The sequence below is a fragment of the Siphateles boraxobius genome, unplaced genomic scaffold (genome assembly GCF_051911475.1).
Source record: "Siphateles boraxobius isolate OS27281-9 unplaced genomic scaffold, OSU_SipBor_1 41, whole genome shotgun sequence".
Lineage (NCBI taxonomy): Eukaryota > Metazoa > Chordata > Actinopteri > Cypriniformes > Leuciscidae > Siphateles > Siphateles boraxobius.
The window spans coordinates 12,232,110-12,250,772 of NW_027509042.1; the positions used below are offsets into that span (position 1 = coordinate 12,232,110).

Here is an 18,663-nt window from a genome sequence, read left to right on the forward strand (position 1 = left end):
ATCAAACAACAAAGGACAAAGAAGATAGTTTAGTCTATTTGAGACAGTTGAGAGTAGGGCTGTCACTAACAATGATTTTGGCAATAGAGTAATCAGTCTATCGTTTTTGGAAGTAATTGGAACTTTTTGTATGGTAATAAAAATAGACCAAAGCAAACAACAGCCTTTAAGATTACTTAAAATACATATATAATAACAAGAGGCAATAATTTTTGGTTCAAATAAAGTATCAAGAGCAAGTAATTATATGGTTTTATAGAACAACATTGTTAAAAATACATAATATAATATACATAATATAAACAATCAACTTAGGTACATTATGTGTTACAATAAATGCCTTTAAAGGGTGCCAAAGGCCATGTAATTGTTGTTACACTTTATTGTTTAATATTGGCCAAATGACATGTTCACTTAATCTTTAATATTTGGCCAGTTCTTTACAATGAGATGTGCTAACCGCACGTAAATGATAACATGGAGCAGCATTTATTGTGAACGGACCTGTGAGATGCACGTAACCTACATGCATGCAAATAATTATAGCGCTCACTGTATTAAATATATTTAATTAAATCACAGCCTTTGTGAATTCATAATAGCACTATGCTATACTGGTTTTAAACAGTTTTCATATATTGTGCATATATTGACTTAAAAAAATTAATAATGTTATTTTTTATTTGATACAAAATGTAGTATTTCATTATATGCCCAAATATACAACAAAATATACATAGCATTAGTTTTTGTATCCCAGATTTTCAGTGTGGTCTCAAAGTTTTGTACCTCCTTGTATGCAAATCTACGGAGTCCTTAAAGGGACATGGTGTAGAAGAAAAAATTAGATGGGAGGAACAAATATATTTCAATGCTTTTGTGTTCACTCGCAAAAGTTTCTAGGGGGTCTTAAAGGTTTTACCAACGAACGCCAAGTTTATTTTATTTTATTTTTATTTTTTTTGGGGGGGGGCGGGGGGGGGCAAACATATTGCGTGAGAATGCAAAGGCATTGACGTATAATTGTTCCTCCCATCTCATAATTTTCAACATGTCCCTTTAGGGGCTCCATACAAATCTCTACTGCTAGCACATGTGTCCACAGCTTCAACAAATCTGAATCTCAAAATTTAACTCTAAACACTTTACACAAAACTTTATTCCATTTCAAGAAAGTTATACAATAATTGGACTACTTTTGAGTGATTTTTGCTGCTTTTATTATGCAGATATATTGATGAGCAGCATGAATCCAGCCATGCGTCACCCACATAATCATTACTTTTTATCAAAAGTTTCTCTCGGTGGTGTTCACATACACAAATATGAGTGTGACAAGTCCACTCACCACTTCCATGACCTGAGCACTCCACTGAGAGAGCAGCTGCAAGCCCTGCAAAGCAAGATCAAACAACTTCCTATATTCAGAGTCGGTCTTCTGAGACTCCTGGCGCCCTGAGCCGGTCACCACCTGCAAAAATGGGAAAAGGAAGCGATAATTAACAGCAAGTTTTTTTTGCAAACAGCAAGTTTGTTTAACAGCAACATAACATCTAACACAACTACTGTCATTACAGAGAAAATGAACAAATTAATGAACCACTGAAATCTCATCACACAAGCTAATGACAAAACACCAGGATACCTGCAGCATCCAACAGGAGCAAACAATGAACAAACAAATGAGGAAATGTCAAAACCCTGCATCTATGCATTTGTTTCAGCAGTCCAAGACAGCACAAGATACAAGCAATGTGTCAAAACCCCTGGCATCTGACAACCAAAGCTGTGGAACGAACAAACAAATTCCTCCCCGCTTCTCCTCGTCACTGGGTTGCCGTGATAGCAGACCCCAGTTGTCCTCTGGCTGCCAATGTGTCCTCATTACAGTGCTGCTGCCATGACTTAATTCAAACCCAGGCTGGCCTCCTGCCCTCACATTTCCATATTCATCTGTAAGACTACCGACCCCAGTGGTTCTGAATGCATACTTTGAGTTGACGCGATTGAGCTTTGAAACCATTCAGCCGTAGAAAAGAGAATACTGTATGAACCGAGAGCTGCTCGCCCTCCCACAGCTAATAAATATTCCTGAAATCTATTCACATGAGCAAAAACAAACCCAAGAGCAGCGCAAGTCACTGTAGCTTCTGATTCTCATTAAGCCGTACCATTAGTGCTTTTCTGAAAGAGATTTTTCAGCATTCAATAAGCAAGGCAAAATTTTAGCTAAGGAAAATCAGGTTTACTATAAGAACTAGAGTACTAGTGTATACCATACTATGTATACAATGTAATTTATTTCTGTGATGACAAAGCTTAATTTTTAGCAGCCAGTCTCCACTGACACTAGCCTGGGAAAACCCAGACGAACTTCCGGCAAATTTATATTTGCTCTGCAAGTTAGTCTGGCGAAGAGCCCATTCAAACTCATTTCCAATCTTTCCAAATCGAGGCACCAATCACAAACGTTGAGGCGGGCTTTACAAGATGACGATCGATCTGATTGGTTTTAGGTCTATCCAATTGCGCACAGAAGCATTTGAGCGACGTCCGCTGGTGACGCCCTTTTGGAAATGAGCCGTCAATTAACCTTCCCCAGACCCTAACTCAGTTACGACTGAGAAGGGTCTGGTTTTAACCAGGCTACACTGACACGTGATCCCTCAAAAAACATTCCAATATGGTGATTTGGTGCTCAATAAAAATGTCTTACTATCATAAGTGTTGAAAACAGTTGTGGATTTAATGGATTTAAACATAGATAGCACAAAAGTTTAATCAAAAGCAAGTCTTTGGGAACAACTAAAAACTATTTGGAAGTTAATAACAACAGAGACTGGAAAAGTACTGTACATAAAAACAATGCCAGCAAGAATGCAAGCTGTTATCAAGGCCAAAAGGACGCAATACAAGTTTTTTGGTAATTATGTGTGAATAAAGACTATTTAATTGTTTCAGTTTGTTCTTAATTATGTTTCAGTTTTCTCTTCATTATGACAGGTGGGTGGTCTAATAAATTTGTTTAGCAGTGTGTGTGTGTGTGTGTGTGTGTGTATATTTTTTTTATATTTATATTTTAAAAATTCTTCCTACCTATTATCTATTTTTCAGAATACTTAAATTTGATAGTTCAAGTGAACAATTGCATTGACAACTGAAATGTATTTTTTTTGTTTTACATGTTTCTATAATTTACAGGTAAATCAAATCAGGCCAGATGTTTAACAAAAAGTCTGGAGCAGTTTTGATAATATTGAGGATGATTACTGCTGCCAAAGGTTTGCTTTCAAAAAAAAATATTTTCGAAGTTAGTTCTCCGAGAACAACTGAGAGCTACCTTCGTCAGGGGTCTTTATGTTTAGAAAGAGCAAGACATTTGGCAGATTAGGTAACAGACATTTTGTCCCCCACCAACGTCATGGCAATATTAGTCAGTGCATGGTGACTGCAGTCTACACTGCATTTGTTTAGAAAGAAAGTGAAGAAAAAAAACTCTTACCTCACTGTTGCTGTAGCGAGCAAGCTCAGAAATGAAGCGCATATGGTCTTCACGGATTTGAATCATCTGCTCGCAGATATTATACTGCGGACTACTGCCTGCGGATGTGCACGACCACCTAGAGGATGGAAGAGGACAGGCAATTAAAAAACATGGAAGGATCTAGTAAATACTTCATACAAATATTTAAATAGACCATTTTGATTCTTTCACAAAAAAGAGAAAAAAAAGAGGAACTCAGAATTGTGTACAGTTAGCATTTTTTCTTTCCAAATGTAACAAAAAAAACAGCACATGGACATAGACTACTTATAAAACTTTTATGATGAATTTGCAGTTTCTTGGAAAAGACCAACAAGTACATTGTTAAAAATATCTTCTATATTTCCCAAAAGATAAAGTTATATTTTGGCAGGGCAGATTTTTATCTTGAGTGATCGATTCCTTTAATTATAGTAAGCTAAGAGACATCGGCAAACAACAGCGTTCCTATTTAACTATGGCCTGCATGGGCACTAACCTGGATTTGTTTTCCTCATAGTGGGCGCTGGTTTTAATATAGCGGGCCAGTTCAATCTGCATGTCACCAAACAAAGGCACTACCTGCAATTGCTGTAGGGGTAAAGCAGAATGTCAAATCACATCAAAATCTGTCTCAGATTGACAAGTGGTCAGACGAGACGGACCGCTGTTTACATCAGGAAAAGCACACACATACACACACCTTGAAAAACTTGTCAATCTTTGTGAGGTTGATTCTCTTCTTGGCATCCAGTTTGTAGATGTTGCTGTTGGTTCCATCCATGAGATAGAGACCAAAGCCCATCACCTACAAGACAGTCACAACAAACCATGTAGAACAATGCCTTAATAATATATAGATTTTTAGTTTTTAGTTTGTAGTGTTTTAGTTTTTACACCAAACTTTTTGAATGTTGAATTATTGTTTGGTCAAGATGATGATACAAAAATATCAAGATTCAAATGCAATATCAATATGGTACTTTCCTTAACTAAAACTACAATGGCACTTTTTTCTACTTTTTGTAATATTAAATAATAATAAAAAACCCTTTCAAAAGTTTTGGGTCAGTAAGGTTTTAAATATACTTTTTATTCAGCAAGGATTCATTCAAATGCTAAAAAGTGACAGACATTTTTAGGGTACTTTACACGACAACAATATTCTTAAAATGGAGAAGTATTTCCTCTGAGTTTTCCCCGTACAGACGACACCATTTGTAAAACGATCCCCATGCACACGGATCCACGAAAACGACTAAAAACCCTGTATTCTGCTGCCATTGCGTTGAAACACTATAGGCTGAAGACGTTACACCCATGTGCATGACGTCATCATCTTCAGAGTTTCGCATTTTGGTTGTTTACATGGACACCGTTTTCCAAAAATTCCATTTTGAAACCCATTTGCGTTTTCAGGCACCCGAAACGCCGTTGTTGTGTAAATGAACGTCCAAATTGCATTAAATGTTTTACGTTTTTAGCTGAAAACGGTGTCGTGTAATCAGCCCCTTAATGTTACCAAAGATTTCTATTTCAAATAAACGCTGTTCTTTTAAACTTTCTATTCATCACAGAATTCTGAAAAAAAGATTAAGCAGCACAACCATTTTCAATATTGATCATGTTTTTTTTTAACCAAATCATCATATTAGAATGATTTCTGAAGGATTGTGACACTGAAGACTAGAGTAATGACTGATGAGAATTCAGCTTTGCCATCAAAAGAATAAAATTACATTTGAAAATATATCAAAATAAAGTTATTGTATTTATTGTATTTTATGAGGTGAGCATAAAAGACTTGTTACCCCAAACTTTTAAATGGTTATGTTACAGATGCTAGAAGACCGTGTGTAAATGTCAGTGTGTTCATACTTACTTTGAGTAGCATGTGTTTCTCACTGGGGGTGAGGTACATCTTGTTTTCGTAGTACTCCACACACAAGTTAACAATGTCTGCCAACAGCTCATCAAATCCATTAATCACCTCAAGCTGCTGCTGTAGGGACTGAAAGATGCCAAAGATGTCTGTCAATATCATTGACTCGTACACAGAACATGTCTGAAGCACTGCCACATTTATTAGGCTGCTGTATATAGAGACACGAAGTAAATTTAGTGCATATCAGAGTTCAAGAACTGCTACATAACATACAAAAAAAAATGTGTCAGTTGCATAATAACACTGTTTGTTTAGATGCATTTTCTCTGTATTAAGTGTTAGTTTGCAGAAGATGGTGTGGTACCTGTGTGATCTTGTTGTGGTTGGCCAGAAACATGGATAAGTTCTGAGATTCCTGAATGGAGGATGGCTCCGACATTTTCCTCAGGAACTGGGCAGCTCTGATGAAAAAAAAGAGGACAATATAAGTAATGAAGAGAAAGACTGATGGTGCATAAATCACAAGGAGGCCAGTTCAAGCATTGTGTCACTACGACAAGCAACTATATATAATTCATGATTTTTTTTTTAAGAATCTGACACTTGTAAAAATATGTGGCTGTTGTTTTGTTGTTGTGGGGACAGTGAAAATGCAGGAAAAGTCATATCTACAGAGTCCTGGAAAGACAAATAAACAGATTTTTTTTTTTTACTGCGATAGAGGCATAGAGAAAGACAGCAAGAGAGTGACGAGAAAAGTTAGATGACATGAGGTGGAAAACTGGATGGGTGGTTGACAAATCTGACATCTCATAAAAATGTGTTCAGTGGGTGGGCATGCTGAAAATAAACTGAAATCCACACAAACACTTTGAAAGAGCAGGGAGAATAAAACTAGACAGCTCTAGGGCTGTAGCGATACACTAATCTCACGATACGATACGATACACGATATTCAGCTCACGATACGATATATATCACGATATTCAGCCAATGATATGATATAATTCGATACACTTATATCATTTTCTGAAAGATTTAAAGGGGACAGAGTGATTTTGGTGACATCTTGTGAGTGTTCCATTTACTTGGATTGAATTATTTGAACTGAAATTAAAAACTTGATTTACACAATATATGTCTCTGACTGGACAAGTTTAAGTTATTCATTCAAGAGCTGTGAGTGCCTTTTGTTGTTTGATTCACATTAATGGCTCCATCGTCAGCAGGTTTATTAGACGCTGCCCCTTTAAGACCGAGTGCAGATCTAATAGGTGACTGATGCACCATCATTTTCTCCTAACTATTTATGTCCATTTAAGACATAAACTGTGTTTCAGTGAATCTCATAGGTGGTCATTTTTATATTATTATGTATATTTGATAGTTTAGATGCGCACATGAAGCCCAAAGTTAAGTAGCCTATACTTTTCTTGTCTCGTTGCAGTCAATTTCAGAGCGCACGTCGCCTTGTGAACAGCGTCTCTTGCGCAGATGTTTGTGCTTTTAATAGCTCTTTTAATGATTAAACGCGTCCGCAATTTAGCAACAGTAGAGACTGCATTTTACAACAATCACCGATCGTGCTGATTCTGACGGTACGTTTGGGTTTTAGAAAGAAATGACAGCGCATCGCTGTGAAGGGAAGGAAGTTGCTCTAGACATAATGCAGTTAGTTTGGTTTGGTTTCTGAAAGCCGAATCTAAAATAAAATTAGAATTTTATCCCAGATCTAAAGTGCAACCACGTTTGAATGTTTAGTTCTGTCCTCATCGTCAGTCATTAAGCAGGGCTGTGTGTTGTGCGCGCTGTGGCTCCGCGTGAGAGATCGCCCTCTCTCTTCTGGACTGCGAATAGCAAAGTTGCATCACAGACAAATGGTTTAATATTATTGTATATAGAACTGGCTGGCGAGATAAACATGTTCAATATTATGTCTTTATATCAATAATAAATAGTAGCCTACGTGTATTTTCTATTTTCCCAGTAGCCTACCGACAGCAGAACCGAAAACGTCCAAGCTTTAAAGCGAACAGGGGTAAACACGGGCTATTTGCATGGGACTTGTGTATCGATACTCGCGGCTTAAAAATCGATACTTTATTGGGAAAAAAAATATCGATTTATATCGCAGAATCGATAAAATTGCTCAGCCTTAAGCTCTAGTCTCTTTATGGATATGATGGTATGCAGTTTTTTCTGCAGCATCTCTGTTCTGTTTATCATAATTTAATAGCATATTAGAATGATTTCTGAAGGATCATGTGACATTGAAAACTGGAGTAATGATGCTGAAAATTCAACCAGGAATAAATTACATTGTAAAAAATATAAAAAGAGTTCATTTTAAATTGTAATAATAGTTTACAATATTATTGTTTTATTGTATATTTTTGATCATATTAATGCAACCTTGTTGAACATTACAAAGGCCATTACAAAAATCTTAACGACCCTAAACTCTAGAACAGTAGTGTGTATGTGTAAACTTTTTCTTAGTTTGAAATGTCTGTTTAATGCAAATGAAGTACCAAAAAAGCATATATGGATCAGTGATAACTGGATAGAAGACGTAGCATGACTGCCATCTAGAGGCCACATGTATTAATGACGAAGCCAGAAGCAATACCTCTTGTAGGCGGAGTGATCATTTTTGACACTGCACTTCATGTTCTTAAGTTCATCCAGCACCGCAAACATGTTGATGAACTTCCCCAGCGTGAGCAGATAGGCTTCAGATACAAAGTCCTTCCTCCGCTCAGCGTGACAAAGACGTCGCACTTCCCCACAGAAGCGATCTATTGCTTTCCTCTGAGAGTGAAGTAAAATGAGAGCAAAACATTAGTGTATCTTACAACATCCTGTACTCAAATTCAGAAAATAGCATTAAGCATTACCTGAAAGTACATGAAGTTCATTAGTTTGGTGACTTCAGGCTCGAGTACCTCCACTGTCTTCTCATAGATCTCCACTCTGTTAGGCTGTTCATTACACTTCACCTGAGAGAGGGACAGATGGAGAGGGTCAAATCAAACAGACTACCAGTCTGTGTTGATGTTTTTATGAGAGGCTTTGGGCATTACTAATTACCTGAGGGATAGCCCTTGAACAGCTTCTCCATGTATACAGCATCACAGCATACTCCTGTCCTTCCTCCAACATCTCATTCTGCAACGCAGCAAAATCTCATTACGAAACTAAAATACACTCGAGTAACTGAATGCAGTTAGATAAATATTTCCTTCCTCCCTCCCCACAAAAAATAAAGTTTTAGGATACTGAAACAAGTTATGAAGTAAATGAAGAAAAAAAATAGACTAATCTAGAAATAATCTAGAATCTTAAATATCAAGTTTTACTCCAATTAACTTAATAAACATGTTGTCAATTTTCAATTAAACTGAAATTGTGATGGAAATAATTGAATTTATAATTAAAAATAAGATTTTCTTTTAAATACTACTACTAATAATAATAATAATGCAAAATAAAAATAATTTCTGGACTAGTGATCTCAGAATTTTAAAGACCAATGTGAACGCTTCAAAAACAGATTCTACAATAAACCTTTATCTCATGTTGAATATATTCCCAAAGAACAGATTAACCCACTTAATCTTAAGATCTTAACAACAAAATATCTGCTAGGAGTAACAAAACAACCATTCATTCTGTGTGTGTGTGTGTGTGTGTGTGTGTGTGTGTGTGTGTGTGTGTGTGTGTGTGTGTGTGTGTGTGTGTGTGTGTGTGTGTGTGTGTGTGTGTGTGTGTGTGTGTGTGTGTGTGTGTGTGTGTGTGTGGCACCAAACTACTTCCACAAACACACCTCAATTCCTCACTGATGCCAAACAGTCCCCGACAGCTATTACCTCTCACTAATAGAGCACACAGCAGTTCACATTCAATACAAAAACCATTCAGAGCAGCCTTCTTCGCTTGGCCAGGCTCCTCAAATGAGCACGGTGAGCACAGACAATGAGATACTCAATTGGGCCCTGTTGAATCATTTCAAGCCCCTGACAGACTCCTTTAGCAGGGCTTCCAGAGAGCTGGCTTGATAGACTGGTTCAGACAGCCGAGGTTAGCTTTACAGAGCTGTGATTTCAGTTGAGGTTTAATAAATTAAAGAAGGCCAGCTCATGAAGGTGGAGTCGAACAAGCCAAGATGTTTGTGAGTGTGAAAATGCTTAGAGGATCTTACCATGTTGGAGTGGACGGTGGCCTGCTCGATGTAACGGGCGATGCCTGTCACGAAGGCATTGCGGTCCTCAAAGTTGGTGTTGAAGTTGGGCTGAGGGTGGCAAAAAGCAGCAGTGTGGTTATGCAAGCACCGTTTTGTACATGTGTCGGTAATTTGGATTTATATATTCTAAAATATACTGAAGATCTAGATCAAGTGTGTCGCACATTCCTGAAAAGTGTAGCCAAAGCATTTTGATTAAAGCAACAACCATTTCTGGGATAAATTGGCTTAATTTTTCAGACGCGTCGTCCATCTTTTTTGCAGTCTAGATGAAGGGCTGCTCTGAGGTCAGTTGTTACCTGGTAAATGAGGGACGAGGGCAGAGGCTCGATGCAGGGCTGCTGATCTGGTAGCGGCAGCTCCTCCAGCAGGTCCACATTGGACAGAGCATCTTCCAGAGTCACTGTGGACGCCATCACTCTAAAACGAAACATGAAACACATATGAGACTAGAACACTGGCTACATTCAGGATGGCGTACTAATAGTGCTATAAAAATATTATAATTATTTTATGCATGTAGAAGACAATATTTGTCAAAATGTGCGGTATACAACAGATCATTTGACAGGAATACTGAATGCCTATCTCAGAATGTAACACGCTTGACTTGACCTTCTACTTCAAAAGCGATGAATCAGAACAACATCAACTGCATGACTCATGACATTCTAAAGCTGAGATGACAACTGGACAACACTCGGTTGGAACTTGGAAGCACTTAATGTTACATACTGTAAGAATAAGTCTAGACTAAATACACTATCATTAAAAAGATGAGTCAGTAAGTCAGAAATGTATTTTATTCAGCAAGGATGCATTACATTGATCAAAACTGACATTGTAGGCTATATTTTTACAAAAAAGACTTCCATTTCAAATAAATGCAATTCATTTCAACTTTCTATTCATTCTGAAAAAAGTATGTATGTACTTATAAATTAATAAAATATATAGCAGAACAACTGCTTTGAACATTGATAAGAACAAGTGTTTATTGTGCAACAGCTGAGCATATTAGAATGATTCCTGAAGGATCATGTGACACAGAAGGTTGGAGTGATGACGCAAAAAATTCAGCTCTTCCATGACAAGAATGAAAAAATCTTGCTTAAAATATATTAAAATAGGAAACAATTATTTTAAATTGTAATAATATTTCACAATATTACTGTTTTTACTGTATATTTGTGATCAAATAAATGTTATATATAAATATTAATAAATCTTAGTGAGTATAATACTTTTCAAAAACATTTTAACAGTAGTGTACATACTCTTTGCAACATTTTACTATTAATAATAATATTCGCATTAATAAAGTAAAATTCGTGAATTCTTCAAGACTATGAAATAACAAAACTAAAATTTGAATCTCACATTGTTCTGCTCCAGAAGGCTGTACAAAACACTGTATGGTTTTGATATCACAGATAGTAAGCATTAACATAAATAATGGAAATGTTTAGAAACCATGGCAACAGGTGAAGCAAGTTTTAATAGTTGACAGGAAAATATAAAGACCACAAAACACACCTTTTTTCACACCTCACAGCGACTGTCAGAATGAAAGTGCTATTTCCTTTCTTCCCCTTAATGGGGCAAAACCTCATGTTCGTGTCCTAATCCGGCACAACGCAATAAATCTCTCCAGTAAAGGGAAGTTCATGCTGCTGACATTGATTTAATTACTAGAAACTTCCAACTCTCACTGAAAAAGCTGGTCCAGAACCTGTACACTAAACAAACACCTGATTGGCTGTGATTGCAATCATTGCATGTCATGTTTTGCAGCAGCACATTTAACATGGACAGACAAATTGCTTGTTGCTTCAACTGGTGATGGCCAAAAGTGCACAACAGTAGGTGACAAGACAATTAGTCTAAAGAACATAAAAAAAAGAAACACAAAGCAGGCCTGGGGAAATGGAGAAGGGCTACTGTGGTCTTGCAGAGGTAAACAACTATAAACCTCGGTCAGAAAAATACCGCATACATCCTTAGTGTGCTCAGCTGTGCCTCTGGACATCACTATCAAGCACACATCTAGACTTATTTAGGAAGGCACTTGTGTATCTGATCATGAAGCACTTCCAGAGAGTTAAAAGAGAGAGGAACTTAGAGAAAAAAAGCAGAAGGAGATATGTGATGAGGAAGAGAGTAAAGCGAGTGGGACCCTGCAGTCTGTCATGAAGAACAGCGTGTCTCTAGAGAAACTGTGATGTTATCAGGCACACGCTGCTGTGGTCGACACTGACAGCTGCATCTGCAAACTGTGCCGAGTGCTTCTGACTGAACAAATGTACTCTAAAATATTAATCACACCGCATTAAAGCTGAATAGTGTCATTTGTTTTGATGTTAAAATACTGTACAGTCTTCTAGAACGGTGTGGTGTGCATAGACGACAATAAGTAAGCACTCCTACACTGACTTCCTGAAGAATGTAAACAGGACAGGACTACTTCTTTGGGCAGAAGGGCTGGCATTTTGGAAATCTGTTTGTGTATTATTCTTTTTGCAATTCAGTTAAGTCACTAGTGGTGAAATTTGAAAAGTTTGGAAAATAAACGGGAGCTGAGATTGAACACAGATGTTAGACTGGATATCATCTATGAAATCTAATGATTCAAAGTAGAAATCAGATCCAGAGCTGCACGATTAATCGTTAAAAGATCGCAATCTTGATCCAAACACCCACGCAATCTTATTCCTAAATGACAACGATTCCACAATATCTATTACGCCTGTTTCACATCGCAAGTGTGAGCGGAGCGTGATTTTTGTCGCTGCCCATTCTGAACGAGTGTCAGAAACACGTGCTGCTCACGCACCACTGATGCTTGCGATTTGAAACTAATCAAACCAAAGACTTTAGGGACTGTGATGAAAGTACGATCATCACACTGCAACATTCAAATCTGCGTTTTCGCTGCCGCTGATCTGGAGAGAGCGGCTGCCATGTAAATCTACAGTATGAAGCAGCTTCACAACCATGCATTATTGTTATTCATGCGTTACAAACATTTAAATAACTTTTAATTAAACTTAATTAAACGTACTATTAATTTAAATAAACACCGATGTCTATGCTATGGTAGAGATCAAAATGAGAGAAAATTGTTAGTATTAAAATTAAGTATTTTGACACTTGTATATATTCATTGCTTATTATGCCAAGAGGTGGAGTGAGTGTTTAAAAACAGTGTTATTGAATTATTCATATTTATTTCGTATAAATTAATATATTTAAAAAAAATAAAAAATGTGTGCTGTTCTAATAACCCTTATCCGATAATTATTTTTACTTTATGAACAAGGCCAATGCAAATATTTCACATTGTGTCAAAAATAATATATGCAAAATCAGATGCTTCGTATCATCGCGACCAAAGCGTCTCAATAAAAGGGGGGGGAAGCTGCACCACCAAAGTGCTGGCTAAAAATGCTTTGGTAGACACGCACATACTCCCGATGCATCTAATATGAAGTTAACCATTTAAGAACTTTCATGATTTATTGACCTGATAATTGACTTGATAATATAAATAAAAATGAAGTCAATATGAAACAGTTCTTAGCTTGTTTTAGATGTAAAGTCTACACAAACATTGCTACAGAATTGCCATATGCCATACATTTAAAGTACTAATATGCACCCTTTATGGGGTAAATAAGGTCCAAAAGAGTGTGTATGTATGCATGTATATATATATATATATATATATATATATATATATATATATATATTAAACAATTGTATTAGGAACTTGTCTCCATATATATAAAATTGTTGTAATCATGCAGTCATAGTTCACACATATACATCTCAACAATCTGATCTTTGACAATGAATTGAGATCAGCACAAAAAAGGTGACGTAACTCAGAACTGACATCACACAATTACTGCGACTTTTCATGAGCCTAGTTTGTGTTTAGGAATGTACAGTATTGCAGCTGGTATTATTTCCTGAGGCATTACAGCACGTTACACCCACTTCTGGGAGCTCCATTATTTAAACACTACTACATGATGAATATTTATAAAAGAACAGCTAATCCAGGCAGGACGCGACCAAACTACTGTCCTGTAAATATTCCAAAAAGGCCTATTTGTTCATTTATTATTTTTTTGCAAGCTTAGCATAGCTAAGTATGTAGGTCAGTATCTTTTGTCAAGGAAGTGGGTAAGAGTGTGGACAACAAGACATGACAGCTTAGTTTTGTGGGTTATATCTGTCAAACACAGTTGCTGATGAAGTCTAGCACTTTTCACTGTAGGTTCACTTGCTTCAGATATAATGCAGACCAGAATGGTCACAATTCAATTCCTAAATGCAATATTAATCATTAACCATTTTCTTAACCGCTGTGAGGTAAAAAGGGAAGTTGTCGTGAGTGAGCGGAACATTGTTCCTCTTTAATGCTGCAGTAGTTCCCTGAACTTTTTTCAGATTACATCTTAGAAAAAAATGCTGACATGCAATCAGAAATCTTGTCTTTTCTTTTTACTCACTGGCAGTTAAACCAGATCCTTAAACCAAAGCGGCCAGTCACAGATTATGATGTGTTTTTTTGGTCAATCAGACCACTGCAGTTAAAAGCAGTGCAATGTTGTTTACAGAGACCACAATCATTCCACAGGCTTTACAAGCCTTGTCATGTCCCTGAAGTTCTACACGTATGAATATTCCTCTACGGGCAAGGTCATGATCAAGCAAAGTCATATAAATGGGGATGGCAGCAGAGAAAATTTGAAAACATGGTAAAATATTTGGTCTATAATTCTCTATCTAGTCTTTTGGACGGCCAGATTTTAGATTACAAATTATAATCAGTCAGTAATAACTAATATTACTGATGCAAGTTTCACGAATTTTAAAGTCATCGCACAACTCATCAAGAACAATGAGATCTTTATAGCAGACTACTTACAGAAAATGCATTTAAATATCATTTGCCACTCCCAGTATATCTCCCAGTAATATGTCTTAGTAAGATGATATTTAATAGCTTAGTTTTATGATGAAAGCTCTATAATTGTTAGTGTGTGTGTGGGGGGGGGGGGGGGGGCACACAATGCAATGGGTTTACAATGATGACTGAGAGATGAACAAATAAAACCCAATGGTTCCTGAGGTCTGAAAAGTATTAAAAATGTTAGAAAAATGTATTTTCACTGGAAAACTACACAACAAATGCCGCAAATATTGAGAAAAGTCGGCACAAAATCAGTCATTTTAGGCTGAAAAAATCAGTCTTTAGTTTAGAAGCTGGTTCTTTAAATCGAAAACATGCACAACCAGTGGAGTCCAACAATTAATAAATAAAAATAGAAAAAAAAGACTACTGTCAAATATAAATAAGGAAATTAAGAACAAGTTATCCAACTATAAGCGACAGGACAGCACAATTAATGTACGGAAAACACTGTATATTGATCTTCATATAGATAATAAAAGCCTAATAATAAAAGCCTGTCCTTAATGCCTCCCTAATAAACGCTTGTCATTAATCAAACAACAAAAATCACTCACTGCTCTTCACTGAATAACTTCAGTAGCTTTAATAAGAGTCAGTGTGTAATTTATACAGTGAAGTCTATGTAGTGTTTTATTTTTACATTTAGGCCTATTTAATTTCTTGCTTGAATAGTAGTATTAAAAACACCTACTGTGAAAAAATAAAGCACAGTTTATTTCATTTGTATATTACATTGTATTTGTAACATACCGCTTTTTGAAATAGGTCAATTAGTTTGCCTGTACTGCTCAGTCACTTGTAAAATAGTAAAACCAACATAAATAAATCTTGATAAAATCATGAATGTTCTGGGGGGAAAAAAGTTATATGATATTTTTGCTATATCGCCAGCCCACCCCTAATGTGTAGACAGAACGACCTTCCACAGTTTTTTTATTCCTGCCCACAACCTCGACAAAGGGGTGGCGCCAAAATCAAAAGTGCATTATGGTTGTTGAGGTTTCTGACAAAAGGTAACATCAGACAGGAGGGAGCTTCTTGGTCAGAATAAGCTGTGTAAAGTTAACCAGACTTCATGCTGATTGTCAATAAACAAGACTGGACACTGCTAAGCCCCTTCAAGAATAACTACATTGGACGTTGAACTTGAACGTCAATTGACGTTGGACTGTCTCCAGTCCTACAGCCAGGGTGGAGATAAGACACTGATTCTAAGCATGTACATGAATCACGATCTGAAATGCAAGAAAAAACATTTAAGCTGCTCTAGTCAGAAGATCTAAAAATATCAAAACCACAATAAACCCTCCAAACCAAACATTCCTGGAGACTGACACTGCCATCTTCAGTGTGACTGACATCCCAATATACCCCAAGTCTTGCCGTCTGCCATGAGCTTTTACTCCTGGACATCCACCAAGTCAGTATTAAACAAAGTACAACGGCTCTCTAGCACAATGAGTCTGAGAAGATTTCCATCTGTGTTGAATGATATCTGACCATGCATGGCAAAATATAACTCCAGCAGCAGCACGCAGTATGAAAAGAAAAGAAAAAAAAAAGAAAGAAAAAAAAAGCTTCTTTTTTTTTGCAACACATGCTGTGCAGATTCAACACCTGCTGCACACAGTGTCTTCCTCTCTGAAATTTTCACATCTTCACACATATTTTCCTTTCGTGGCAGCGGAGGTTGTGGCACTGGCACACGAACAAAAACTTCACAACATGCAGCACACACTGGTGTGCGCTCTCACTGAAAATACACACAATTTTTTGACACATACTGCTTTTATATCACACTTAGTTTGCACGCTAGAGAAAATGCACACACTAACTTTGAATGTCATATGATGATAAACATCACATCTTGCTTTTTTACACAAAAAGCATTTGCATACATCAAAGTAAACTTGTGATTACCTGCCACCAATTAAGTTTGGCTGGATCTTTAAAGCCTAAAAAAATGCCTTTTCCACCATCTCCGACATTCTGACGAATGATTGTCCTTCAGAACTTTCAAACTGATCGTGATGCAGCCCTTCACTTATTCACCATGGTAAAATAAATGACTAATGAATATACATTCACACAAATTTTCTGAAACAAAATCATTGGTTTTCTAGGTCTAATCAACGTAAATAATTCTAAAATAATTTTCCGGACACAATTCCTCATAACCACCCATTTTACAGAAACAGTGTTTAAAGATTAACAATTTAGTGCAAAAATATTGGTAATTCTTACCTCACACTCATAGTTTTGATTAGAGCGCATCACATTCGGTCGAGCGGTTGCACAGCCGCAAAAGTTTGAATATTTCACTCAAAGCTCAAAACAGATCAAGATTTTCACATCTTTCACACTTCTGTTGATCTGTAGTTTGTCAGAGACGGTGAAAATGAGGCTTAATCTGTTTTAAACAATCTGCTGAATCATAAAACCAACTGGAACAAATAACTTTCTAGAGCATCATTATCAGCATTTGGAAAGGGTCGAATGAACGGCATGTCTGACCTTTCAACATTCCTGCTGACCTCCAGCCAATAAAGACATTTTTCCCTTCCTTTTCGGTCTGTAAGTCAATTTCAATCTAGAAAGGAACTGGATTTAAGATAAGGAGAGGGGGACTGACACCACATAATTGGTTTACAGACACAGACTAAGCCTAATTCTAGACTTAAGGGATTTTCGAAGAGGACCACCCCTGATAGAGCGGTTTAATCCATGTCTAGTCTTTATCTACATCCAGGAAACAAACTGACAGGGTTTAGGAGACAAACTAAAAATTTGCAGTGCTGTGATTCAACTTGAGTTGACTGCTCTGATTGGATTTTGCTTAACAAGCATGAAAACCAATACAAATCTCTCATTGACTTTCTGTTTCTGTAAACCTTAATCTTAGAATGTAAAGAACAACAACAATAAACATATAATGAATATATTATACATGTAGAAAAGTAAAGGATTTTTTTATTATTAAGGGACAATATTTGTCCCATTGAATTTATTATCAGGGGCATTTTTCCTTAATTTTCGCCACCAACTTTATATTATTTACACATTCAACATGTCTTAAAGACAGATGCCAAACCAATATTTTAAATATCTCCAGATACAGTGGGTGTATCTGACAGGCAAGCATGGAAAAATATCAAGCAAACAAAAAAAAACTCAAAATAATTACATTACTTGCTGTTCCATAGCTTAACAAACAGAAACACTAGTGGGCTAACGTTACTCAGTTTCAGTAAAGTTGTACAGAAAGCTGTACACCCAAACTAAGAGATAAACTATAATGCATTCATTATAAACAACGAAGCGTTCTCTTGCGTTTGCAGTGCAGACAACTTCATTTATTTTAATCGTTCTAGTTAGACGCGTCGACTGTAATTTAGCCGTTCGCGTTTCCATACGCGCATTCGCGTGAACAAACAGGCCCACTTCATCCACGACGTGAAACTTCAAACAACTCAAAGGAATTCAACCCGACAATACATTTTCATTCTTCCTTGCCCATAAAGAAACATAAAACATTTGTTAGAACAAAAGTACGCGAACGCTGACTATTTGACTGACTGACTAATTAACTACAGAGAAAGAATTTGAAAAAAAGACAACACCCAGAATGAAAGTAAGGCAAAGCTCTACCCACCCTTACGTGAGATTTCCAGGACAAACTATCCGCTTCGATTATTCATTCATGCATTTTCCGTTGTGATTTTCAGTTCTGAGGTGGCTGAAAGGATGAAGTGAACTTGAAAGAGCGTTTTCGGCGGTTAACCTGCGGTGTTTTTGAGTGGTTGAGGGAGTTTGCGGAGGAATCCTGCTCGCGGTGAGTGTTGTCGCAGGCGCAGCTCAGGCTGAAGTTCCTGTTGCGCTCTACAGGGAGATTCAACAGGAAACTCCAGCGCCGCAGTTCTGCACACTGCCGGCAGGGGGTGTTCAGGAATATAACTCCGTAGGCGTTTGAAAATGTGAAATATTGGTTTATCATGTGAACCCAAATGTGAAATGTAAATATTTAAAAT

At 36.8% G+C, this 18,663-nt stretch overlaps 1 protein-coding gene across 2 annotated transcripts in view; it reads right to left on the reverse strand.

Moving 5' to 3' along the window:
• cyfip1 (cytoplasmic FMR1 interacting protein 1) overlaps positions 1 to 18,528 on the reverse strand; it is a 42,386-nt gene extending 23,858 nt beyond the window's left edge. The window contains exons 1-12 of one of the 2 annotated variants that reach the window (XM_077198441.1): positions 18,288 to 18,528; positions 9,951 to 10,071; positions 9,610 to 9,699; positions 8,499 to 8,576; positions 8,306 to 8,407; positions 8,038 to 8,219; positions 5,773 to 5,869; positions 5,406 to 5,534; positions 4,227 to 4,331; positions 4,023 to 4,114; positions 3,503 to 3,620; positions 1,349 to 1,471 (exon numbers count right to left, since the gene is read on the reverse strand). In XM_077198441.1, the coding sequence (XP_077054556.1) occupies positions 1,349 to 1,471; positions 3,503 to 3,620; positions 4,023 to 4,114; positions 4,227 to 4,331; positions 5,406 to 5,534; positions 5,773 to 5,869; positions 8,038 to 8,219; positions 8,306 to 8,407; positions 8,499 to 8,576; positions 9,610 to 9,699; positions 9,951 to 10,067 (1,233 nt within the window). In that variant the 5' untranslated portion in view covers positions 10,068 to 10,071; positions 18,288 to 18,528. The remainder of the gene's footprint in view (positions 1 to 1,348; positions 1,472 to 3,502; positions 3,621 to 4,022; positions 4,115 to 4,226; positions 4,332 to 5,405; positions 5,535 to 5,772; positions 5,870 to 8,037; positions 8,220 to 8,305; positions 8,408 to 8,498; positions 8,577 to 9,609; positions 9,700 to 9,950; positions 10,072 to 18,287) is intronic. The other variant, XM_077198442.1, reaches the window with a different exon arrangement.
• Between the last annotated feature and the right edge of the window lie 135 nt (positions 18,529 to 18,663).